The sequence below is a fragment of the Strix aluco genome, chromosome 5 (assembly GCF_031877795.1).
Source record: "Strix aluco isolate bStrAlu1 chromosome 5, bStrAlu1.hap1, whole genome shotgun sequence".
NCBI classification, from domain to species: Eukaryota; Metazoa; Chordata; class Aves; order Strigiformes; family Strigidae; genus Strix; species Strix aluco.
The window spans coordinates 87,423,865-87,449,466 of NC_133935.1; the positions used below are offsets into that span (position 1 = coordinate 87,423,865).

At 51.6% G+C, this 25,602-nt stretch overlaps 2 protein-coding genes across 7 annotated transcripts; one reads left to right on the plus strand and one right to left on the minus strand.

The window, feature by feature from the left end:
- Nucleotides 1-1,901: 1,901 nt before the first annotated feature.
- On the plus strand, nt 1,902-2,883 carry LOC141923869 (calmodulin, striated muscle). The gene is made up of 2 exons (XM_074825512.1): nt 1,902-2,402; nt 2,612-2,883. The coding sequence occupies exon 1, from the start codon at nt 1,914-1,916 to the stop codon at nt 2,361-2,363; it is 450 nt and encodes a 149-aa protein (XP_074681613.1). The 5' UTR covers nt 1,902-1,913; the 3' UTR covers nt 2,364-2,402; nt 2,612-2,883.
- Nucleotides 2,884-10,506: 7,623 nt separating this feature from the next.
- Nucleotides 10,507-25,598, minus strand: ASB13 (ankyrin repeat and SOCS box containing 13). 6 transcript variants are annotated; one of them, XR_012623681.1, is made up of 7 exons: nt 25,491-25,598; nt 22,195-22,382; nt 21,173-21,323; nt 19,595-19,729; nt 18,064-18,255; nt 15,596-15,775; nt 10,507-13,038 (listed from the first exon to the last, which is right to left on the minus strand). XR_012623681.1 is itself a non-coding variant. In XM_074828099.1 (7 exons), the coding sequence occupies exons 1-7, from the start codon at nt 25,531-25,533 to the stop codon at nt 13,018-13,020; spliced, it is 768 nt and encodes a 255-aa protein (XP_074684200.1). In that variant the 5' UTR covers nt 25,534-25,598; the 3' UTR covers nt 10,507-13,017. The 6 variants fall into 6 exon arrangements, 4 of the variants coding, with proteins under 4 accessions (XP_074684200.1, XP_074684201.1, XP_074684199.1 ...); XR_012623680.1 differs by having other exon boundaries at nt 10,507-13,396; XM_074828099.1 differs by having other exon boundaries at nt 15,738-15,775.
- Between the last annotated feature and the right edge of the window lie 4 nt (nt 25,599-25,602).

The following is a 25,602-nucleotide window of genomic DNA, read 5'->3' on the forward strand; positions in this document are numbered from 1 at the left end:
ATGGGTTCCAGCCAGCTCCCCCTCCTCTTGGCTCCTTCCTTGGCTGCCCAGGGCTCTCTCACAGCAATTTTGATTCGATCTTATTAAATCTGGAGCAGAACAGCAAGCGTGGGCAATTAGACAGGCAATTAGTGAGCAGCTTGTTGCACAAGAGGAGCTGCCAGGACCTCCCCTCCCCGAAACGCGCTCACGGGGCGAGTAGTGCCGTGTCTCTTGCCAGACAGGTTCCCGGCACTGCTCAGCTGTGTTTTACGTGCCCAGAGTTTTTTCCAGATGAGGTTTTCCTCCAGACAATGATCCCCTCCCAGACTTTGTCCCACCTGGAGGCCCCATTTCCCACGCATTCCTCAACTGTCCCATGAGCTGGCTTTTGATTTGTGGCCTTCCCACAAATTCCACAGCTCTAATTCCTCACTGGGTTATACTGGGGCAAACTGGCAGCATTTTCTTGTAGCCAAGAAAGTCAAACTCTCTTTTGCTCACGCCTGATCATTTGGTCCATTCGCTTCTTGGCCCAGCTGGTGGACGTTGCTTGGCTGTTATGGGCACGTAGGGAAGAGGGATGGATGGTTGGAGGGACAGGTGGATGGATGGACGGATGGACAGATGCAAGGATGGATGGATGGACACATGGACAGATGGTTGGAGGGGTGGATGGAGAGATGGATGGATGATGGATGGATGGATGGATGGATGGATGGATGGATGATTGGGCAACTGAGTGGATGATTGGGCAACTCGGTGGATGATTGGGCAACTGGATGGATGGATGGATGGATGGATGGATGGATGGATGGATGGATGGATGGATGGATGGATGGATGATAATGCGGTTGGTTGGGTGGATGCACATATGGATGGAGGGAGGGTTGGCTGGCTGGCTGGCTGGACGGAGGAAGGGAGGGAGGGAGGGAGGGAGGGATGGTAATGTGGCTAGGTGCACGGATGGACACACGGATAGATGGTTGGGTGGATGGACGGACAGATAAATGGGTGGAGAGCTGGATGGAAGGTTGTGAGAATAGATGGATGGACAGTAGGATGGATGGACAGTTGGACAGAGAAATAGCCCTTGTCATCATTTGTCTCTGAACCCTCCTGTACTCCTGGCTGTAAGAGATGAGTAAAAATGAAAGCAGGCCATTACAACATGGTTAACCCTCACTCAGCCCCAGGATTAACCCCTGACTAACCAGGGCAGGACTCCTGACACTGCTCACCTGATGCACCACCACGTCAGCTGCCCCAGGGGCCGTGGGGCCGTTCTCAGGGAGCCCGGAAGAGGTGTCACGGCTGATTCAGGTCTCCGTCAGCGCGGAGCACATCGGCCCGGGCAGCCAGGCTCTGCCTGGACCTGCTCAAGGGAACCCTCCCTCGGCAGGTTTGACCCGCTGCCAACATCGCTGTGGTGGCCCTGGGGCTGGGGAGACTGAAGGAGTGGGGGGGGCCCTCTCAACCCCCCCATGAAGCGCTGGAGGCCTTTGCACAACTCCAAACCCCACCCAAATTGCCTTAAAATAACCAGAAATAGTGTGTATCACCCCCCTTCCACCTGCCTCTCCCCGAAACCACCACTCTGCTGCAAGCCACAGCATAAATCCCTTAATTAAGGGCATTCGTTAGGAGCCGGTCCCACAAAATGCCACCGGTGGAGCAAGCAGGACCACAGCCAGGGTGGCCCAAGGGGGCTGGTGGTCACCCTTCTTCTCCAGCACCCCGAAACTCCCCTGCCTGCTCCGCCAGGGTCCAGCTGAATCATTCCTGCTCCGTGGCTCGGCCTCTCCCACGTGCTCCAGCTCCTGCTTCCTCCTCCTCCTCCTCCTCTGGCAGGTTGGAGGGAGGAGGCCCCGTGTGCACCTCCCCGCCGGCGCCACGGCGTGCTGGGGCAGAGCAGCGTGCGAGCAGGGAGCGCCATGGCCGAGCGGCTGTCGGAGGAGAAGATCGCCGAATTCAAGGAGGCTTTTTCCCTTTTTGACCGGGATGGAGACGGTTGCATCACCACGAAGGAGTTGGGCACCGTCATGCGCTCGTTGGGGCAAAACCCCACCGAAGCGGAGCTGCAGGACATGGTGGGGGAGGTGGATGCCGACGGCAGCGGCACCATCGACTTCCCCGAGTTCCTCTCGCTGATGGCGAGAAAGATGAGGGACACGGACAGCGAGGAGGAGATCCGCGAGGCTTTCCGCGTCTTCGATAAGGACGGCAACGGCTACATCAGCGCGGCGGAGCTGCGGCACGTCATGACCAACCTGGGTGAGAAGTTGACGGACGAGGAGGTGGATGAGATGATCAAGGAGGCCGACTGCAACAACGACGGGCAGGTCAACTACGAGGAGTTCGTGAGGATGATGACGGAGAAGTGAGCCCCCCCACACACACTCACTTCCAACCCCATCCCACAGGTAACTTGCTGGGATGCGGTTTTGCGCCCAATCCAGCATCCATGGAAAGTCCCGGACCAGGGGGTCCACCCCACCCCTTTCAACGGCCGCCCCAAATCTTGTATCTCCCCCATCCTGACCACCTCCTGCCCTGCAACTCTTGCTGGAGGTTGGAAAAAATCTACATTCATGGTGATTTTTTTTTTAATTTTTCCTTAATTTCTTCATAGGGAACAGAGGTCGTGGTGGTCCCCCAGCCTCTCCATCCCCTACCACCTTCTATCCACCATCCCGGGCTGGAAAAATCCTCTTTTGTCCCAGCTAGAGCATCACCAGCCAGTGTCTGCATGGATGCGGGCATCCCACCTGGCAGGATGGGGCTTGGGGTGCAGATGGATATTGGGGGGCAGGGGGGCCCTCTCGGCTGCCCTCCCATGAGATGCAACTCTCGTGTCTGTAGAGGTGCCAGTGGCCACCGCGCGTCCCTCAGCACCGCGCCGAGTCCAATAAAGAAATGTCCCCCCATGGCTGCCAGTGCTTCCTTCAGCTTCTCTTTGGGGTCCCTACTAAAAAACAAACCCCCCCCAATCACTGACATCAGTGCATCCCAGCCCCACATCACCCTCATCCTCTTTCCTCCCATTTTTCTTCCCTACAAGCTGGAAAAATGCCCCTCGTGGGTGCTGGGCACCCTCCAACCGCAGCCCCCAGGGTTGTGGCCATCCCCACCCCAAATCCGCATCGCTTTTGGGGTCTGCCATCTGCACCCCCAGGGTGCTGGGGGCCCTTTTCTCACCCCCGAGCTAAGAGGGGAGTTGGCAGCTGGATTTAGCCTTAATCCCCATCCCAAAGATAAGTGGAGCAGGATTCACCTTTCCTGGCCCTAATCCACCCCGTCATGCTCCTCATGACTCAGTTTCCCCACAAAGAGGGTGAAACCCAATTGCAGCAGCAGCAGCCCCACTGCAACCTGCCTCGGGCTGGGGTGATTCCCTCCACAGAGGGGTTTGAAGGAAAATTAATTCTAATTTTCATAAGAAAATTAATGCTTAGTCACTAACGAGCAAACGGAGAGTCGGCGTGAGCGGGGCAGAGCTGTTTTGCAGGGGACGTCGCGGCTCCAGGGATGTTCAAGCCACCACAAGGACTTCACCCCCCACCTCCAGCTCATATCTGGGGCTGGGATCTTTGGCAATCCCGGTTGTTTTCCCGACAGTGGGAAAACCAGGCGGGTGCCTGCATGCCGGCCGGCAGGGCTGAGCACGCCCACACTCACTCCACCCCAGGCACGGCCCCCAGCCCAGCACCCAGCGCCTTCACCACGTGCTGCCCTCTCGCTCGCGCACCCAACCTGCCTGCAGCTCTGCAGGGGACAAGAGCGGGGCAAAGCTCAGCAAAAAAAAACCCCAAATCCATCAAGATTAAGACAAGCAAAGGGGTCACGCCAGGCTATTGTACCCGAGCCGCTAAAATTAGACCTTCCCGAAAACATGATTATTTATTAATGCCATGTTTCAGCACAAAACCATACCCTGTATTTTTAGGCTTGACCTTTTCTCCTTCTATTCTGGGGTTGTTTAATTACCAGAGTATTTTTTCACGCCACTTATCCTGAGCTGGTTTTTCTTAACAACCGTCTTTAACGGGAGGCTGGACCCCAGCCAGAAATGCCAGCCCTGCAGCCCCGTCAGCAGCAGCACCAGCCTGGAGAAGAAAGTTTATTTGTGATTTTGCACCAGAGATATTTGCCCGTGTCTCCCCCAGTTTAACGCTTGGGAGCGTGACGGGAACATTTCTGCTGGCGTTGCTTGGGATAGACACACGGACAGATGGGAGGGTCCTGTTTGCTTCAGCATTGCCAAGGGAGGGGGTTTTGCTTCCCAAATCCAGCTTTCCAGGCCCAAATTACCCCGCCAGAGAGGAAGGAGCTGACGGGGTGTGCAGGATCGAGCCCAGCACTCACACGCTGCCTCCCGCCACGCTGGGCTGAAACGTGACTCACAGGGCGGTTTGGATCGGGCGTTGGTTAATGATTAAATTAATTGAGTCGGTCTAGCAGATGCACTCGGTGCCTGGGAGGTTGGGAGGGATCCGTGCAGGGTGGAAAGTGGGGGCATGGGGTGGTAAGGGAGAGAGTGGCCATTTCCACTCCAAAACCTGGTCAGGGTGTTCTCCAGGACCTGGGGATGGAGATTACAGGATGGGATGTGGGGTAGAGGTCACCTGGGATGGGTCCTGGGGGATCATCTAGTGTGGGACCTTGGTTAGGGGTCACATGGGACGGGTCCTGGGGGATCATCTAGTGTGGCACCATGGTTAGGGGTCACCTGGGATGGGTCCTGGGGAATCATCTGGGCTAGGACCTGAGGATTCCCTCGGGATAAGACCTGGGGGATCAGCTAAGAGGGGATCTGGAGGAGGGTCACCTGGGATGGGAGATGGGGGACCATCTAGGATGGGGGCTTGGGGGATTATCTCAGATGAGTGCTGGGAGATCCCTTGGGATAAGACCTGGGGGATCATCTAAGATGGGAGTTGGGAGGGGGTCACTTGGGACTTAGGATGGGGTTTGGAGGATCTTCCAAGCAATTGGACCTGGGGATCATCTAGGATGGGATCTGGGAGATCATCTAAGATGGGACCTGTGAGGAGACCACATGGGTGGCAGATGAGGGGACCACTTAGAATGGACCATGGGGGATCCCCTGGGGTGGGATCTGGGAGTTTGTTTAGGATAGGCCATGGGGATCACCTAGAACAGGACACAAAAAAATCCTGCAGGATGGGGTGTGGGGTATCCCTCAGCTGGGACATGGGGGGATCTCCTGGATCCAAACTGTAGCAGCTGATCCCATCTCCACCACTGGCAAACAATCTTCCACCACCTTTCTGTATATTTATTTCCTTCCAGCCTTTCCAACAAAAAAGTCACCGAGGGCTCCAGCACCACCCCAAAACAGGGGCCCAACCATACCCCCATCATCTCTCCCCTTTCCCTCACAGTTCTACTTCACCCAGACCCAGTTTTTCTCTAAAATTACACTTTTAGGAGAAAAGCAGCTCATGAATCCCCCCAGGACCCCCAACCATCCCACTGTGGGAGACCGGAGATGTTTCTGCTCCAGTGCTGCTGAATCAGTCACAGATTCTCCCCATTCCCTTTTATTTGAGCAAAACGAGACATTTTAATAACATTTCAACAACAGGGCTTTAAAAACACATTAATTAAACATTGGGAAAACCATACTGAGACCCCCCCCCCAAATGGGACCAAGGAGCTTTTCTGAGCCCTCCCAAAGGATGTTGAAAGCAAGGGTGGGATTTTTTCCTCATTTTCCCCATTTGCCCCCCTCCCTGCAGCCCCCCAGGGCTGCGACTCCCCGCCTCCTCCCCGGCAATAACTCTGCTCTTAAGCAAACATGACGTATTGCCTGGGAAATGTCGCTGCCCGCGGGAAGGGGAGGCCCCTCGACACCCGGCTGCTGTAAAAAAGTGGGGAAAAAAGGATTTTTGCAGTGGGGTTGATCCGGGTTGGCGAGGCGAGGGATTAGGGGATGGCCACAGAGGAGAGCTCAGTTGGGTTGCAGCAACTCAGGTTCTGCATGGGGGGATAAATAACTAAACAAACCCCCCCAAAAACCAAACACCTTTGCAAATACATCTTTTCTAGTATTTAGTTTGGCAGAAAACTCTTTCATTTCTCAGAGGTGGTTTTTAACCTGTTTTAAAGTGCTTTTTCTCACTGCATTTCCACTTTCAGGTCATTTGTGAAAGGAGAAATCACTGTATGGGGAAGAAATTAAAAAAAAGAAGACACAAATTGCCCCGCAACTGGGCACAGGGTATGGGGCAGGATGGGCCACGGTGTCTGGGGATGACCAAGATGATGCTGAACGGAGCCATCTGGGGCCAAATCCAGCACCAAGCCCAAGGTTGCCCCAGATGAGGAATTGCTTTGGGGCAAAGTGCCTGATTTTGGGACCAGAGTGGTTGGTTTTACCCCTTTTTTTTTGGCATTAGCCCCTTTGCCCCATGTGGGACTACCAGTACCGTTGCAATGCAGATGCCCAGCAGCATCTGAGGCATGGAGCTGCTTTGCATAACATGAGTTTCCCCAGTCTCAGCTCACAGCCGAGCCACAAACACGTTACCCTCTTGGCTGCACTTGCCAGGGCATCTGGTGATGGCACCTGGGGGGCTGCATTGGGCTTCCCCACAGGGAAAGGCTCCAGCCCCAAGATGCTGCACTGAATCCTGCTGGGTCTGCACCAAAACTGCTTCTGCTGCCCCTGAGAGCAGGGGCAGGGGAGGGGACAAGTGGGACAGGGAGGGGGAAAAAGTGGGACAAGGAGAGGGGACAGGGAGATGGAGATGAATAGGGGCATGAGAGAGGACAAATTGTACCAGGAGACCAACAGGACCAGGAAAGGGGAACAAATGAGACCAGGAGTTGGGGACAAGTGTGACCAAGAAATGGGACCAGTGGGGCTGGGAGTTGAGGACAGGAAGAACCAGGAGAGGGGAAAAATGTGACCAAAAGATGGAACAAGTGGGATCAGGAGAGGGAACCAGTGAGACCAGGGGACAAGGACAAGTGGTATCAGGAGATGGAGACAAGTTGGACTAGGAGAAGGGACCAACAGGACCAGGGGACAAGAGGGACCAGGGGACAAGGACAAGTCTTTGGGTTGGGGATAAGTGGGAGCAGGAGGAAGAGGCAAGTGGGACAAGAAGAGGGGACAAGAAGAACCAGGAGATGGGGACAAGTGTGACCAGGAGAGGGGACCAGGACAGGGGTCTCCATGTTCTGCAAATGTCAGGTAGTTTGTTGGGGCTTGAGATGATCTGAGAGCAGCCCCAGAGCTGCTTTATGCCCTGTGCCCCACTGCAAGGAGGGGGACACCTCCCCAGCCCCTCCATCTCATTTCCCCAGTGTTCCCAAGGCTCAATGTAAAGCCCCAAGGGATTTTGTGAAGACGTTTGGGGCTCCTCACAGGGACGCCGGGAGCCCCCAGCTGCCACGGCGTTTCACAAGGCTCCTCTCTCCCCTTTCCACAGCCGAGGGGTTTCCCAAGTTCAAGTTACCAAAATAAGCCCACTGTCTCAGCCCTGGGGGCTTTGGAGCATGAAATGCCACCAGCCGCCGGACCCCGGACGCTCAGTGATGGCTGGGTTTCCAGCGTCGCAGGGTGGGCAGATGTGGCTCCAGCCCGGCCGGCTGGCAGGGGATTAAATTGGATGAGGTCTTTGCAGGCGCCAGGAGGGTTTCCTGGATGTCTGAAAGGACCCTGAGTCCCCCAGGAGCCAGATGAGAACCTGCAGCAGCTGTAGAGTGGCCAAGGTGGTGACCATCAACCTTCAAGGGCTGTAGTCTACCATTGGCACCATGGGATTTGGCTCTCTCAACCCAAAAAGCCAGGCATCCCTGCAGGGGTTAACTGCAGCAGCCGCAATCGGAGCTGCTTCATTTTCCATCCCTGCAGCGCCAGAGTCATTGGGGCTTTTAACGGGAAATTAATAGCGCCATGACCTCAGCCGCCACGCATGCGGCCCCGCTCGCCGGCGTGCCAGTAGCCCCACATAACCACAGCCCACCACATCCCAGCCAGAGGAGATTTTGGGGTCTTCTCCCTCTTTTCTCCCCCCAGGATAGGCAGGAGGATGGTGCCGTAGCTCTATAAATCACTCCTGGAGATAAACAAACAATTAAAAAACCCCCATCCCCATCTCCACAGCTTTAGAGCCCAACATCTTCCCCTTTTTATAGCTTAAAAAAAACCCCACCACCTTAATTTCCCGCTTTGGTCTATACTAGCCTCAAATCATCCCTCACAAGAAAAGATGCCAAAAAAAAAAAAAAAAAAAAAAAAGAGCCCAGGCAAAGCTGAAAGGAAGAAATATCTGCTTTGCAGCCCCTCCATCCCTAATTTTTTCCCTGTTTCCAACCCATACAGGGAGGCACAACCTGCCTTGTCCTCCCCCTCTGTCCCCAGCCAAGTTGGGTTTGTACATCTTTCCCTCAATTCCTGTTTTTCTCCTTAAAAACGCATCCCCCCTGAGCCGAGATCAGAGGGAATTTTATTACTGACAGATCTGGGGAATGTGAAAAACCTTTTTGAAACAGGGAGAATTGAAGCCTGGAGGTCGGAATTAAGTTGTCTGGAGGCGATTTGTTGTTGCTGTTCATTTTTACGCAGGATAAGCGGGGGAAAAAACCCAAATACAGGTGAAACGGGGCCCATGTTTGCAGATTTAAGAGCTTTGCTAGTACAAAAGATCATCTTGGCTCGGGGGGACCTGTGATGCCTTTGCTGTCCGCCCACGGAAAACTGCCCAGGCTTGTTTCAGGGAGCAGATCTTTCAAAGCTTTTCCAGGATTTGTCTTTCTCCTGCGAAAACGTGGCTGGTGCAGACCCAGCTGGTTAAATATTTCCCACTCCCCAGGGAGGTTTTGCTGCTCTTACTGGGGGGAGCAGCACCGCCAAGCGGTACCACAGGGGGAAAGAGGTTCCCCCAACCCCAGCTGCAACAAAACCTGCAGATTTTAAAGCTTTTCATACCCACACCACAAATTGGTGCCAATTCCCCAAAAACCACCTCCCCAAAAACCCACAGGAACATTTTCCCCACCCCAACCTGCTCCTTCAGTCCACGAGAAGGACCCGGTGAGCAGATTGGCTGGACAGCATCTCTTAGGGAAGAGAGGGACTGTCCCTTTGTCCTCAAACAGCCTCACCTTCCTCCAGTTTCTTTGGGACATTGTTTCCAGCCTCTGTTTTTCTTCCAGGGCTCAGGATTTCCCCCAATCCCTTCACAAGCTGCCCAGGGAGAAGAGGTTTTCCCAGTCCCAGCCCTTCTCCCCAGGTTTCAACAAGATGTGGGAAGCATCCCTGGGAAACAAGGACTAAAATTTTTTGGGGGTCTGGAGGGGCTTGGTTTTCATCATTTCAGTGTCCTCTAAAAATTTCAGACAGTGCCCTGAAAAACCTGCAACCAATATAAAAACAAGCCTATTTTTAAAGAATAATAGAATGGTTTGGGTTGGAAGGGACCTTAAAGCTCATCTAGTTCCAACCCCCCCTGCCCTAGGCAGGGACACCTTCCACTAGCCCAGGTTGCCCAAAGCCCCGTCCAACCTGGCCTTGAACCCTTCCAGGGAGGGGGCAGCCACAGCTTCTCTGGGCAACCTGTGCCAGGGCCTCACCCCCCTCACAGGGAACAATTTCTTCCTTAGATCTCATCTAAATCTCCCCTCTGTCAGTTTAAAACCGTTCCCCCTCGTCCTATCCCTACACCCCCTGATGACGAGTCCCTCCCCCCCTTCCTGTAGCCCCTTTCAGTCCTGGGAGGCCGCTCTAAGGTCTCCCCGGAGCCTTCTCTTCTCCAGCTGAACCCCCCAACTCTCTCAACCTGTCCTCACAGGGGGGTGCTCCAGCCCCCCGAGCATCTTCGTGGCCTCCTCTGGCCCCGCTCGAGCAGGTCCGTGTCCTTCTGCTGTTGGTGCCCCCAGAGCTGGACCCAGCACTGTAGGGGGGTCTCACCAGAGCGGAGCAGAGGGGGAGAATCCCCCCCTCGCCCTGCTGCCCACACTGCTCTGGGTGCAGCCCAGCACACAGGTGGCTTTCTGGGCTGCCAGCGCACGTTGCTGGCTCACAGGCAGTTTTCCACCCCCCAAGTCCTTCTCCTCGGGGCTGCTCTCCATCCTCTCCTCGCCCAGCCTGGATTTGTGCTTGGGATTACCTCGACCCATGGGCAGGACCTTGCCCCTGGCCTTGTTGAACTCCATGAGGTTTGCACAGTCCCACCTCTCCAGCCTGTCCAGGTCCCCTGGATGGATCCTTCTCTCCAGCAACTCAACCACACCACTCAGCCTGGTGTCATCTGCAGACTCAACCCCACTGTGCCACTGATGAGGATACTAAAGAGTACTGGTCCCAGTACAGACCCTTGAGGGACACATCTTGTTACTAGTTGCCACTTGGGACATTGAGCTGTTGTCTGTAACTCAGGGCGTGACCAGTCAGCGAGCACAGACCTGGGGTGGTTCACTCTCAGGAGGGAAATTTCAACTGGTTTCACCCTGACCACAACCATCTACAGAAGAAACACAGCCGGGCACAGATGAAACCTTTCAGAGCGAGTTTTAATCACAAGTAACACTCCAGCACGTTGGCACCTGCCCAAATCTTACCACCACAGTGTGCTACGAACAGAAGAAACAGACAATCAGGTATAAATACAAGCAGCATCTTCGTAGCACATTATCCTCTTTCCAAACAGAAGTCAACGCTTTCTGAGCCCGGTGTCTCAGCACCTAAACCCAAAGAAGCGTCAGGGTATCACAGTTATAGGGCACCTACCAAAGCACAAGCTGCATCTACGCTGTTGGGTGAAAAAGTGAGTTGGTTTGGGTATTTTTGCAGGACACATGAGGTTTCTGTCCCCGGTGGCATGCAGGGAGGAGGGCCTGGGGTTAACTAACAGCACAGGAAAACCTAAAGGTGTCACGTAGAAGTAGTCAAGGTTTCCAGAGGTCCTAAGAAATCAGCAGGGGTTTGGTTTTTTTTTTACTTCCTTATGCTTTGCTACCTTGCTATGGATTTAGGTGCTGGCTTTAAGTTTGAAAATAACAATCTTGGCCTTAAAAACCTTGATTTCAAAACAATCAGTGCTCCGGCCACCCCCAGGCCAGGGAACAGGACATTTACCAGCCTCCAAGCTGCCCAAGGCTGGACCTCAAGCAAGCCCAAGTCAGCAGAGACCTCCCCAAACTCAGTTTACACTGGCTCCCGCTCAAGTGCGCAGGACAGGCACCATCTTCTTCAAGGGCCTGCAAGATCGCTTGTTCCCCTGAAGAAAGATGGGAAGTGATGAAGGGGGTGTGTGAAAGCTCAAGTAACTGCTCAAGGTCTTCAGCATTTGGTGTTGTTTTTTTTTTTAATCAAGAGGTAGAACAGCTACTTCAAGCTCATGCTTGCTCTAAACGTGATGCAACCGCTGTGTTACTCATCTTCAGGTGCCACCTTCCAGAGGACACGGAGGTCTTTGTTTGCTGCTGCTAAGGTTAGGGCAGTTCTTGGGGTTTGTGCTCTTGTACAAGTCTGAATATATTAAAAAATAAAAAAAAATCAACGCTGTTTATGTTTGGTATCTTCCCTTCTCCGCTGCTCCTTCACACCGAGACTCGGAGAGCTGCAACCAACGGCACAAACCCTTCCTTCATGTGCGGAGGGGAAGGGTCGCTCCTCTCCGCCTCATCCAGGGAAAGCAACGGCTGCTGGCATTACAAGGAGTTAATTCTTCAGTGCCACGAGGCTTTCTTCCAAGGCATCGGCTTCAGTCACACCTTGTTTTTTCTGGACAAACTTCACATAGTTGGAAAAAAGCTTCTACGATCAAACTCCCCGCTCGCGAGACGACCTTAAGAAGCCTGGCCAGCAGCAACCGGCAGCGCCCAGGAGCAAGGCTGACTGTCCAAAAGATGATTTTCACGGATGAAAGCAAAGCCCTGTTCTCAGCTGGGCTTCCCCGAAGCAGCAGCGTTATTTCAGACCGCTCCCCGTGCTGCTGGATCCGCAGCAAAGCTGGTGGAGAAACCCACAGGAGAGGGGACGCGGCCTGAAATGTTCAATTGGGTTTGTAGTTTGGGGAGCCCAGGAAGGGGACAGATGAAAGCAGGACTGGCCTGGTGGGTTTGGGTTTGTTTGCGTTGGATTCATGCCCTGATTTGACATTTGGATTAAAGGGTGAAGTCAAATAATTGCCAGAATCTGACATAAAAATAAAGCAGAGGGTGTAACCCAAGCAGAGTCAGTCGAGGAGTTTCACTTAATAATATCCGTGATTCAGACAGCCTCTTTCATTCCCAACAATCCCCAAACTCTTTACAAACCCACAGGTCCTTCGGCTGCCACCGAAACAGCAAAGGCACCCAGTCCCTATAAATTAAGTGTGAATTGGGTGCTTGGGATCTCCAAGTTTTTTAACTCAAAACAGAAAGAAGTCATGGCCAGGGGGTACAACACCCAGGTGAGATGCATAAAACTTCCAAAGATAAGGTCCTCTTGAGATTTTTCTTTCTTACACACGTAAGAAACGGAACACAACCAGTGCAAAAATAACTAGAGGAGGAATCTCTTGAGGGAAGCCACAACTGCCTTTCCCAACCGATGGTGCAACCAGAGATGGGAAGGGGCCTCTGGGATGTCTTACGGGTGATTCAGAGCCGTCCGCTTCTGTGGCTCCCGTCATTCACGACTTAGCAGATGGGGATGACTCTCCAACAACCTGCCACGGCCTCTTGTGTTAGTCAGTGGAGGTACTCTCAGCAATTTGCATGTCGAGAGAGACCATAATCCAAATTTGAACTCCCGTGTAGCCCCCCAGCCCCCCTGGTTAGGGCAATGTTATCTTCAAAACTTCTAATTTTCATCAGAATTTGAGATGGCTGCAGTGATTCCCAGCTCTCCAGACTATACTGTGGCAAGGATGAGGCTGCTACTCGTGTAGTAGCTGCTAACTGCCGCAAAAATGGCAGTCTGAGATATTAAGGTAAGCCAAAATATTGCATTGGTTTGATCTGGCATCTACTTCGCCTTTACTCTGAGCTGTAAAATGCAGTAACTCAGAAGATGCTTCACAACCAGCTGAGAAGTCCCTGAAGGATTAAAAGAACCAAAAGCTAGACAGGTTGGATAAAAGCTTAAAAAGAATCTCAATCTCAATTTTCACCTGCGGTTTAGAAACCCAGAAACACACAAATAAACACCCATTGGATCATCAACAGCCACGGCACGATCCAGCCACCCGCCTCAGGACCACGGCACACAGGGGAAGGGCTCGGGTGGTTTTTGCAGCTTGCTGGCTCTCAAAGGACTTTCCCAGAACACTTCTCCCTCCAGAAATGGACATAACATCCAGATGTCTTGAAAAAAATGCCACTATTTGCCACAAAATAAGAGATGTTCAGCTCTCGGTAAATCCTTCCTGGATGCATGCATCGATCAGCAAGCCCTCTTAAAAGAGATTAAAAAAAAATGACCAAACTTTAGGACTTACCAGAGAGGTGACTTAAAAAAGAGGAAAAAGTAAAGATGACATAAATAGGAACTTGTAATTTTATTCTCAGTTGTTCCAGGAGTCTTTTGTTTTTACATTGGAAACTTGGACTTTATCATTTCATTATTTCACCAGCTTAGGAAATGTTAAAAAAGCAGCCTAACAAGGGATTTGAATTTGAACCAAAAGGGAAGGTTTTCACCCCAGATTACTGAAAGGTGCACTTTCCTAATACGTATTTATCTGTAACAACATGCATTTTGGGCAGAGGAAGCTTTTCTTGAAAGATACAATACAAAACCTTCATCCTATCAATCACGGGGATGAATCCCACAATAAACATCTCTAGGGCTTCCCTGAGCTTCTTGGCAATTTCACATTTCTGAAACTTTAAAACACAAAAATCAGAATATAACAGACAATCCCCCAAACAGCAGGATCTCAAGCTTTTTTTCTGTCCAGCTCTATATGATACATCACAGCAAAAAAAACCAACACAACAACAACAAAGGGGTGCTGGGGGAACAAACCTAACCAAAAATTTAAAAAACACAAAGTGATTTGCTGGTCACCGTTAAAGTGCATTCAGTTCCACCTCAGCTCTTCAACCCTGTGCCTACACTATTTTCCCTCTCCCTCCCAAGGCTGAGCCCCACGTGCTGGCTGGGGGAGCCCAAGACCTTGCAGGCAGCAGGCAAGCGACCGTTTGCTCTCACTCATTTGTTCACAGTGTGATGGATGTTGAGAGCCTTAAGTTAGCTCGACGCCACATCAGGGAGCAGATTTTGTAACATTTGCTGTCAGTCAGAGCAGGAATTTGTTCTCATCACAGTGCTAAAACTTGCCATGGGGGCATCAGGGAGCAACATCCCCTTAGGACCACAATATCCCGCAGGTTGCCGCCTTCAGACAACACGTAATGTCTCACCTGGAAGGCAGATGACAATTTTGGCTCTGCTCCTACAAATGTCACCCTGAAGGTTTAAATCACTGAAGGACAAAGCCTGCTGAAGCTGAAGGATCCGAGCACAACACTCAGCAGCACACGGCTCAGGGCTGGCTCCTGCTGCCAACCTCTGGAGAGGCTCCAGCATTGAGAGAGAAACTCAAGAGGGGGAAAAATAAAAATAAAATCTAAAAACGCAAGGCAGAGCCCAGCCCTCCTATTGCCCTTCACGTGTGGGTATACACCACAGGGATCTGCTGCACCGCCACACAAGGGACGTGCCCTTGTCGTACTTCAGGCACCGCTGGGCAGCAGCTCTGTCTCTTATTGCACATAAAACCAACCAAGTGGCCACAGGGTCTCAGAGCGAGTGGAGAAATATTGTTTGGGACCAGCCATCTGGAGGGAAGCATCCTTGGACGTGCAGAGAGACCTGCTTCCTGCTTGGGCTTGAAAATTAGACATGGTAATACCCTAGAGGAACACTACAGTAAGAGCTGGCTCACCTTCCGTGAGGAAGGAGCATGGGCAAAGTCAACCCTGATCTGGCAGCAGTTCGTCCTCAACTGTTGGTGTTGAGCCAAAGCCTGCTGATGCTCATGGAAAGTCAGTAACAGGCTGCAGTACCTCTAATTAGTCCTGAGCTTGCTGGGGACTTAATTTGCCTCCAGCTAGAGCACGCAGGTCTCTCAAGCCTTGTCTCCTGGCATTAGGCAGTCGCCACATGAGTTGTCAAGAGGTGGGATGCAGTGCTCCCACTGCAGAAACACAGACGGGGCCGTGTCGGAGGGTTTTACCTCCAAATCCCCTTGTAGCCAGCGGAGACAGGCGCTCCCGAGGCACACTGTATCATCCCAGCACGGGCATCTAAAACAGGACAGATGAATCATGCTCCAGAAATATCTATTTCTCTTCACTGACTGCAAAGGGAGCCTGGCTAGATCATATGGAGATGCCTTTAGGCTAGAGAGAGGTAAAATTAGGCAAGATTAATCCCTCTCAAAGAGCGAGCACTACAGCCTCGAATGTAGTGACAGTGTAACAGATCACCCCAGGAGACATTACAACCTCACGCCAGTGCTACGTGTTGCCTGAGCCTGTCTTTGCCCATGGAGAAGAGGAAGCACTGCCTCATAAATACTATTTACACCAGTTTGCTTAAATTAAAATTAGTTTCTTGGGGGGAGGTAGAAGAGAAAGAGACAGATACTTCATACTGCAGGAGCTAAAGATATCGTCCTTCCCGGCCACCTTCGCCCCTGTCAGTTGTAGGACAGGTACTGGATTAATCGTGGAGGAATATTTAGCTTGGCAATCTTTGCCAGTGCTCGCTGCCCGGCGGCTTTCCTCACCGTAACTCTGCAGAGCTGTGACAAGCTCAGAGGTGTTTCTGAAATGAGAAAAGAGGATCTAAAGTTAGGGCTGCAGCCCAGTGGATGGTTGATCTTCCTGTGGAGCACAGACCTCCGGGGAGGGTGACACCCGGCATCGCCCCCACCGTGAGCACAAGCCTGGCTCTGCTTACAAGCACTCGACCTCCCACAGCACCCAGGCCCAAGGAAGGCACTGCAGAGCCACGGGCGTGCTCTCTCATGGCTCATCACACAGAATCACAGAACCATCTTGGTTGGAAAAGACCTTGAAGCTCCTCCAGTCCAACCATTAACCTCACCCTGACCGTTCCCAACTCCACCAGATCCCTCAGCGCTGGGTCAACCCGACTCTTCAACCCCTCCAGGGATGGGGACTCCCCCCCTGCCCTGGGCAGCCCATTCCAACGCCCAACAACCCCTTCTGCAAAGAAATCCTTCCTAAGAGCCAGTCTGACCCTGCCCTGGCGCAGCTTGAGGCCATTCCCTCTTGTTCTGGCGCTGGTTCCTTGGCTCAAGAGACTCATCCCCCCCTCTCTGCACCCTCCTTTCAGGGAGTTGCAGAGGGCCATGAGGTCTCCCCTCAGCCTCCTCTTCTCCACACTAAACCCCCCCAGTTCCCTCAGCCGCTCCCCATCACACCTGTGCTCCAGACCCTGCACCAGCTCCGTTGCCCTTCTCTGGACACGCTCGAGTCATTCAATGGCCTTTTTGGAGTGAGGGGCCCAAAACTGAACCCACTCATCGAGGTGCGGCCTCACCAGTGCCGAGCACAGGGGTGAGATCCCTTCCCTGTCCCTGCTGGCCACGCTGGTGCTGATACAAGCCAGGATGCCATTGGCCTTCTTGGCCACCTGGGCACACTGCTGGCTCCTGTTCAGCCAGCTGGCAATCAACCCCCCAGGTCCCTCTCTGACTGGCAGTTTTCCTAATGCAAATCCCACCAGAAATAGCGAGCACAGCTGCAGTGCACTTCTCCCAGTTCCCTTCCTCTGCTGAAAGCTCCAAGAACACTCGCCAAGTCCCTTCCAGACACCCCAATCTGCAGCCTGCAGCCTCAACGCTGGGTGTCAATGCTCTTGGATGTAGAGTGACAGTCGGGCACGTCGCTCTGGAAGCAGTCACTCCTAAGAAGCTGCTATCCCTACCCCCACAGCCTTGGCAATCACCAGCCTCGAAGATCTGCATCTGTCCTGGATCTAGTCCCAAATTTAATGATACAAATCAAAAGAAAAAAAAATCCTAATAAAGCTAGCACAGTACTTTTATAACAGTCTGCGTTGAAAAGCAACTACATGTGCAGTTCTGCCAGTTGGGTTTAGTGGGCAGTAAACTCTGGCAAGATATAAGGAGTATTTATGGGCACGTAGGATTCAATCTCTTCAGCCAGCTCAGCTGCAGCCAGACCAGCACACTTCACTGCTCTCTAAGAAAAGAGAGTAATGAATAACTCAGAGGAGAGACTGCTACAGGGGAAGAAGTCAGAGAGAGAAAGGGCTAGAAGGTGCTCACCACACAAAGGACTGCAAAGCCAGAAAATACTTTATTCTTCTATAAGGAAGAAATTTTTTTTTCTATAAGGAAGAAGTTTTTTTTTACAATGAGGGTGGTGAGACACTGGCACAGGTTGCCCAGAGAAGCTGTGGCTGCCCCCTCCCTGGAAAGGTTCAAGGCCAGGTTGGATGGGGCTTTGGGCAACCTGGGCTGGTGGAAGGTGTCCCTGCCCGTGGCAGGGGGGTGTTTGGACTAGATGAGCTTTAAGGTCTCTTCCAACCCAAACCATTCTGGATTCTATGACTTTTAGGATCATCTAATGCAGTGGTGTTGAGCAGCGGTCTGCAAAGTCTCAGAAGTGTCTGTGAATTACTCTTCTGAGGTCCATGAAGGGTAACGAAGGCAAAGACTGATTTAAATCCATCCTCAAACCTCAGTCAAATGTCTCCTCCGAAATCAGACAGCCAGCGCAGCTAAAGTTTAACGCATTCCCTGCTCCAAATAAAATGAGTTTTCAACAGGGAGATTTCCTCAACCTGATTTAATGCACCAAAGCATAAACGCTGATGCTGACACATGAGAGGGACCAGAATTCAGTGAGGGCATGATTTGGACCATCTTACCACTGTCATTCAACCACAATTAAGCAGAGCTAGGCTACAGCCAGCTGGCATACATTTGCCACTAAGAACTCTACACCTTCACAGGATGGTGATCAGGGATCTACAAACCAAAGTGGACTGAGAATCATGATGTGGTGCAACGGAGCTGGCAGTCACTGAATTCCTGGGACAGGGGATCATATGTCACTTACTTTCATAGTACTCAAAGCACTTTGCTGTGGGACTGCTGCTCCAGGTGTAATCCGATGGCTTCTTTCCTCGGTTGTCCCTTGCGTAAATGTTTCCTCCAAATTCAACCAGCATCTCCACCAGATCCACGTTTTTCACTTTTGCTGCGTGGTGGAGGGCTGTCTCGTGAAGTTTAGCAGCATTCACATTTGCCCCTGAGGGCAGAAAGAAAAACAAACCTTTTCATTAAAGCCTTACTTGACGCAAACATAAGTACTGGTTTGACTGAAGAAAAAAAAGCTGTTAAAACATGCACGAGCAGCTAGAACAAGATCCAAATGAAACAGCACAAACAGGAAAGCAAACTGCTGAACAAGTTCTCGGTGCTGGCAATGCATGAGTTTTCTTCTCTGGCTTTATGTTTTCCTTGCAGAGAAAGGATTTTAGCCCATGTTACTGGGTGAATGAGCTGTTGAGTGTGAAGTTCAGAATTGCTTCCTGACTCCGGGCTGTCCAAAGCCAGCAAAGAGCCATTCCCAGTCATCTCAATGGAGTGCTCCCACTCAAGGCAAACAGTGACGTCTTTGTTAACTATTTTAACAGAAATACCCCAGACTCAGAAGACGTGGCAGCTCACCATCAGACATTACTGTGGGATCAAGTCTTAATTAGAGATATTTTTGCTAAGAAAGTTTGGCTTTTATAAACTGACAGCAAAAGGTCCTTCCAATCCCCCCACAAGCGCCTGCATTTTATCAACTGATCTGAGCTCAGCAGAGATGAGCTGAACCTCACTGCATTCAAACAACTGACTTCTAGATATGTGTAGCCACAATGAACTCCCCTTATAATTAACGAGGAGAAAAATGCATTTCTAGGGAATCAATTAAAGGGCACCCAAGACAGGCAACTGGAGGGAACAGGCTAGATTAGATGTGTAATTTTTAGACAACTAACATTCAACAAAACAAATCCCCACCCCTGGGCCAAATCACCTCCTGGTAAGCACAGGCAAAGAAAAGAAGTTCAACTCCAAATTCCCCCAAAGAAAACTGGGATGTGAAACCTGGAGCACAGAACGTTGACTTGAACATCCAGTGAACTCATCTGGGCATAACACTAACCAGATCTCCTTGAGGTATGAAGTGATTTCATCTCTGGTTTTCTGTACAACATCAAACCCTAACACCTCTCCTAACACCTACCCAAAACCATATGACTCTGCTATGTGTGTACAACAGTTGATATCACTTTTGGGAAGGAGTTGAAACTTTGCCCTAGGGGGCAGAAGAGTTCTGAATTTTATTAAAATAAGAGAATGGGAATGCCACTGGGAACATCACAGACTGGATATTGACAGGCACATGCTGAAAAAATGTTTCAGCATTAAGCTTTGCTCAGCTAAAGGCGAAAGCTTTTACCTTTGTCATCTATATCATGCTGTGAATGAATAAGCTCTTCCACAAGAACACTGCTGCAGAGCACCGAGGGAAACACGGCGCACAGACACCACCACCTCCTGCCACCCAGAAGCAAACCCTGTGGCTGCCATACCTGCCTTGAGCAGCAACTTTGCACAGTCCAGATGCTCCCTGGCACAGGCCACGTGTAGGGGAGTCCCGAAATGGCAGTCATGAGCCTCCAAGTTCGCACCAACGTCGATGAGGAGTTGCACGCACTCTGAGCTACCTTTAGAAAGGGAAGATCCGAGTCAAAAGAAAGAATCCAGCTCAAATGGGATGGCAGGCTGAGATCAGCTCGACCCACAAACAGCCTGTTTAATAGTTGGGGTGACAGCTGCAAAATAGAAATGCCTGTGAGCCAACACAATACACTGTAGGACCAAGTCCAAGATCAGGACACAAGAAACAGAGTCACACCTGCATGGCACTGAGCTAGAGCTAACAGGTCTTGCAGGGAGTCAGGTCAAACAAACCTGAATTCAAGGGTTTGCAGTAAATCACCTGTTGTTCATGGAGCTGGTTGTCTTGCTGATCCTGCCTGGGGTGGATTAGATCACTTTCAAGACCACTCCAGCTTTACTTTTTCCAACGCTAATAACATGACTTAACAGCAAGCGGGCAGTCATCATCATCAAGCCTTGGGAAAAAGGCTTCACGAGGAAAAGCTAAGCAAGAGCTCACAGCTACATAGTTAAGTAACTACCTGTTTGTCAAAAATGCTGTCTCCCACAGCCTTCATAGTCGAAGGGAAACTGTCCAGGACAGCATATAACAAAAACAGTGAAGGGGACGAGAGAGGAGGTATTACATCTTAAAGAGGAAACTGAGGCACAAAACGATTAAGAGATTTGGTCACAACCATCTAACAGAGACAATGCTGCTCTCAAATCCAGGTTTTCCTGCTGTTGTGTCCATGCGAGTGGAAGTTCAGGGGAGGAATTACTTAAATACCCCTCTGTATACTTAAATACACCTCTGCCACTCTCGTTGCCTCTGCTGCTGTCATAGCACCCTGATGCTTCCTCCTGTTCCATAACTCAGATCCAAACGTCCGGAAGAGGGTTGAGCAGAGAACAGGGGAAGCAGAGAGAAGCTGGCCCACACCAGCTGGGACATTATTTTGGCCCTTGCAGTTTTCACTTATCCCCTGGACAGACCCTCAGCTGGAAAAGGCCGTGAGAGGGACAAGGAACAAAGAGGGTAGCAACGCTGCCCAACAGTCCCTGACACCTTCTTCCTATCTGACAGCCAGGAGGGGTCTGGGACAGGACCACCCGACTAAGATGGTCTTGTGTCTTAATCAGAACAATTTATCCCATCTCAGTTTGGATCAGAAGAAAAGAATGCAAACACCCCTCCGCTTGCAAGAGCAAAGCTACTGGTTTGGCTCAAGGTTTTCTCATAGAGCATCAAAAAGCTGGTATTTTATCTGCTTACCATCTTATTCCATATCCCTCATGTGGGATAAAAGCACCCAACACAAGGGATGGCTTTATTCACCCATAACAGAGCACTTTGCATTTTGTGTTCAACAGGAGATGTGCAGCTGAAATATTTGCAAGCTCTAACGGTCAATTTAATGTACTTGGCAGCTGCTTTTGTTGGTTGGGTGGGGGTTTTTTTTCCAAGCTGCAAATAACCATGCAAAGATAAGACCACACGGACTTACCATTCATGCAGGCTTCATGGAGAGGAGACGCTGTGTACAGGGGAGGGTTCACCTTGGCGCCGTGGGACAGCAGCACTTTCACACACTCTATGCTACCCGAGGCACAGGCATCGCAGAGCGGAGTGCTGCCATCAATATTCCTGGCATCCACCTCCAAGGCAGAAAAAAAAATGTTAAGGTACCCACAGGCTGCTGTGTGGCAGGACCCTCTTGCCTATGTTTTTACTTCTTTTAACCCTAGAAATAGCCTGGGCTCAGGAAAGAGTTGGTTGCTACTGCCAGCAACATGGCTTGTGCCATTCCCATCACTCTCAGGGTACAGATGTACATTAATGTCACAAGTTTAAGATGTTATTTCCATCATTATATTTTTCTGCCACTGTCCTGCTTGAAGGTTATGAGCCTTGCAGCTGAGTAACACGAGGCAACTCCTTGTCTGCTTTAGTGCAAGGCCCAGCTTCATCAGCAGACTGAGCCAAGCCGCCTGACTTTGCACTGAGAAGGACCACAGAGCACACACGTGCTCCACTTCACCAGCTTTCCTCTGAGGACAGCTGTCTTCAAGGGCTTGTGACTTCTCACATGCTGAAGACAAGTCAGTGCTAGCTATATCCAAAGGCTCTGTTTAGCTGATTTTTGTTTCCATAATAAAATTATAGAAATAGAAGAAGAAACAAAATAATAAATATAAATCCCCTCCGGAAGCTATGTGTCCCCTTGATTCAACCAGCTAGCTTTAGATACTTGAGTCATCTAGATTAGATTTCTAGTCACCCCAGGCTCTGTTAATAGTCAGTGAGGAGAGAGGGGGAGAAACAGAGAGAGAAATACTTCCAGGCAGTTTTTTAAGTCCTCCTTGAGCTCAAACACCCTCTGAAAAGACCCGCCATCCTCTGCTGACTGTCAAGAAAGCCCAGGGTGATGAAGAAGAGCCTAGAGCTCAATGAGGACAATCCAGATCCCAGAAATAACTTGAGACATCAAGATGGAAGTTCTAGGCTGGATCAGACCCAAATACATACCTGGGCCCCTGCAGCCAGCAGGAGCTTGACACACTGCGTCTGCCCTCGCAGGCTCGCCTCGTGCAACGGGGTGATAGAGTCGTAGGTGACTGCGTTGACGCAGGCTCCGCTCTCTATCAGCTGCTGCAGCTGCAGGATTTCTCCCCGCCTGGCCGCTTCGTGGACTGGTGTTCGATCGGCCCAGAAGCCTAGAGAGGAAAGAATAAATAAGTAAATAAATACAACCATACATGCAGAGCAAATGGGTCTCTGTGCTGGAGAAAAGCAGACAGGGAACATGAGTCGGGAGCTCGAAGAGAGAGCTGGGAACAAGGAGCTTATTCCTCACCACGCTCTCACTCAGCATGTCATTTTAAATCGGGTGCTTCATGTTTGTGGGTTCCCTGTTGATCACTGCCCTCTCAGGGACTGTCTGTAATTAGAGTTTCTGAAATGCTTTGCTGTACTTGCTTGAAACTTTATCCAAATACAAACCCCAGCAGAATTCACCAGGTCCAGATTCACCCCAGTGAGCTCTGAACTATTTAGTGTTAGGAGCACTTTCCCTCCTGGCTCCATCTGAAATCACTGGAAACAGGACACCTCCAGAGAGCAACTCAACCCACCTAAAAACTATCATCTTCCCCAAAAGTCAACAGAGTTTCAACAACTAAGTTTGTAGTTTCAACGCTTTCGCTGAGCATCTGCACCTACACGGGGCAAGTCTGAGCTTAGCTTCCCAGCACTACCTGACAATATCATCTCCTTTCAGGTGGGTTTTGCTTTCAAGGAAGCAATGAGTAAAGAACAGACCTGCGCATTTTCACACGACCTTCAGCAAGATAAATGCATCCTCTCTGTAAAAAAACAGCCTGTGAAAGCAGGGTTTATAGGAGCAGTATGGTACTGTCTGCATACAGGTCAATGCTAAAAATCATCAGCAAAACAGACCTCACAGCTATAGCTCCTCCCCTTTGAACACATCTCTGTAAAATCCCCATTTCAAGGCAGGCACTCACGCTGTGGAGTAGGAGAAAAAGGGTGATTTGCCTTATTTTTTAAAAAGTAAAACACCTTGTCATGTATTTGAGCTGGACTTACCTTCCCTCTCACCATCCCTGTACACAGCATTTTATTTACCAGCCTAAAGCAGTAAATGCCAACACAAGCCAGCAATTATGGAAGATGGAGCAGACCCAAAGAATAACCCGCTGCTGAGGTGTATGGTGGACTGAAACCACCCCCTGAAAGGGAACCACGGGTACCTGTGTTCTCACAGCACACAGTGTGCAGGCTTTTTTATTTGCTTGTTAGATCCTCATTCCCTCTGCCAGTATCCCTGGGCAGGATGTTTTTCCTTCCCTGGAGCTTCTCGTGGTTTATGTCAGGAGAAGCAAGAAGTCCAAATGAGGATGGAGCTCTGGAATCGCCAGCCACTGAGCAGCATCACTTTGTCACCAACACGACTGAGAAGAAGCTCCAGCAACCTTTCATTAAGGGCTTATTATATAGCCCCAAAAAACAAACCTGAAGACTGCAGGCTCAGAATCATCTCGGTTGGAAAAGCCCTTGAAGATCCTCCAGTCCAACCATGAACCTCACCCTGACCGTTCCCAACTCCACCAGATCCCTCAGCGCTGGGTCAGCCCGACTCTTCAACCCCTCCAGGGATGGGGACTCCCCCCCTGCCCTGGGCAGCCCATTCCAACGCCCAACAACCCCTTCTGCAAAGAAATCCTTCCTAAGAGCCAGTCTGACCCTGCCCTGGCGCAGCTTGAGGCCATTCCCTCTTGGCCTGGCGCTGGTTCCTTGGGTGAAGAGACTCATCCCCCCTCTCTCTACACCCTCCTTTCAGGTAGCTCCTCAAATTTCTTCTCTCCCACTGCACAATTCCTTATGCTGCAGGCTCACGTGACAGAGAACATCATTCCCCATGGATGGGGCTCCCACAGCCCTGTAGGTCTTCCCTCCCTGACCCTGCCTGACTGCAGCCAGGGTCAGACCTAAATCTGGGGCTCAACATGGGTCAAGCCTAACAGCTCTGCCTCAGCAGCTGGAGCACAAGGCAGGGGAACACGGCCAGTTCCTGATGCAACTTGAGAGCAGCCCTACCAGGGGAACCAGCTGCGTGGCACAGCCATGCGCCCGCGATGGTTTTTGCTGAGGGGCAGGCTGCCGGGCTCGGCCCACTGCTCCGGGCTGCCGTGCCCCATCCCAGGGACACCATTTCTCAGGAGCTCTGCAAGCACCTTCATCACCTCCAGCTCTGTGGAGGTAACCTGGCAGGCAACTGCTGGTGGGAGGCAGAGTTTGGGCCCTCCGGGGGGGCTGCACGGTTCCCACCCGCTATCTCTCAAGGAGAAGAAAGCCATCCTCTCTCCTCCAGCTTCCCAACACCGCCTCTTTGCATCACACACACATACACACACTCACACATTAGTTGGTGGAGTAACAGTGATAATTCCCCATGCCTAGAAGTAGGGGCTGTCCCAACAGCATCTTCACCTTCCTCTTATCCCTTTCCTTGAGAGAGGCTGCTCGCCCCCCAAACCATCCAGCCCACCCCCAAACGACCCTGCCCAAACCCAAACCATTCTGCCCACCCCCCAAACCATCCTGCCCACCCCCCAAACCATCCTGTGCATCCCCTAAACTAATCTGCCCATCCCCAAACCATCCTGCCCACCTCTAAACCATCCTGTCCACCCCCCAAACCATCCTGGGCATCCCCTAAACTGTCCATCCCCATACCACCCTGCCCACCCCTAAAACCATCCTTTGCATCCCCCAAACCACCCTGTCCACTCTAAACCATCCTGCCCATCCCCAAACCATCCTGCTCACCCCTAAATCATCCTGTCCATCTGCAAACCACCCTGCCCACTCCCAAACCATCCTGCCCACCCCCAAACCATCCTGTGCATCCCCTAAACTAATCTGCCCACCCCCAAACCATCCTGCCCACCCCTAAACCATCCTGTCCACCCCCCAAACCATCCTGTGCATCCCCTAAACTAACCTGCCCATCCCCAAACCACCCTGCCCACGCCTAAAACCATCCTTTGCATCCCCCAAACCACCCTGTCCACTCCCAAACCACTCTGCCCACCCCCAAACCATCCTGTCCATCCCCCAAACCACCCTGTCCACTCTAAACCATCCTGCCCATCCCCAAGCCATCTTGTGTATCCCCCAAACCACCCTGCCCACCCCTAAACCATGACGCTAAACCCAGCCTCCGTCTCTTCCCGGAGCAGACCAACCCTACCCCTCCACGCACAGAAACCCCACGACCGCGCCGCCCCCCCCCAACTCACCGATCTCGCCCCGTAGGGAGCCGCTACTCGCGGGGGTCTCCATGGCCCGGGCCCGCCGGGGGCCGCCGCCTCCGGCCTCCTCCGGCCTCCTCCGCTCCGCTCCGCTCCGCCC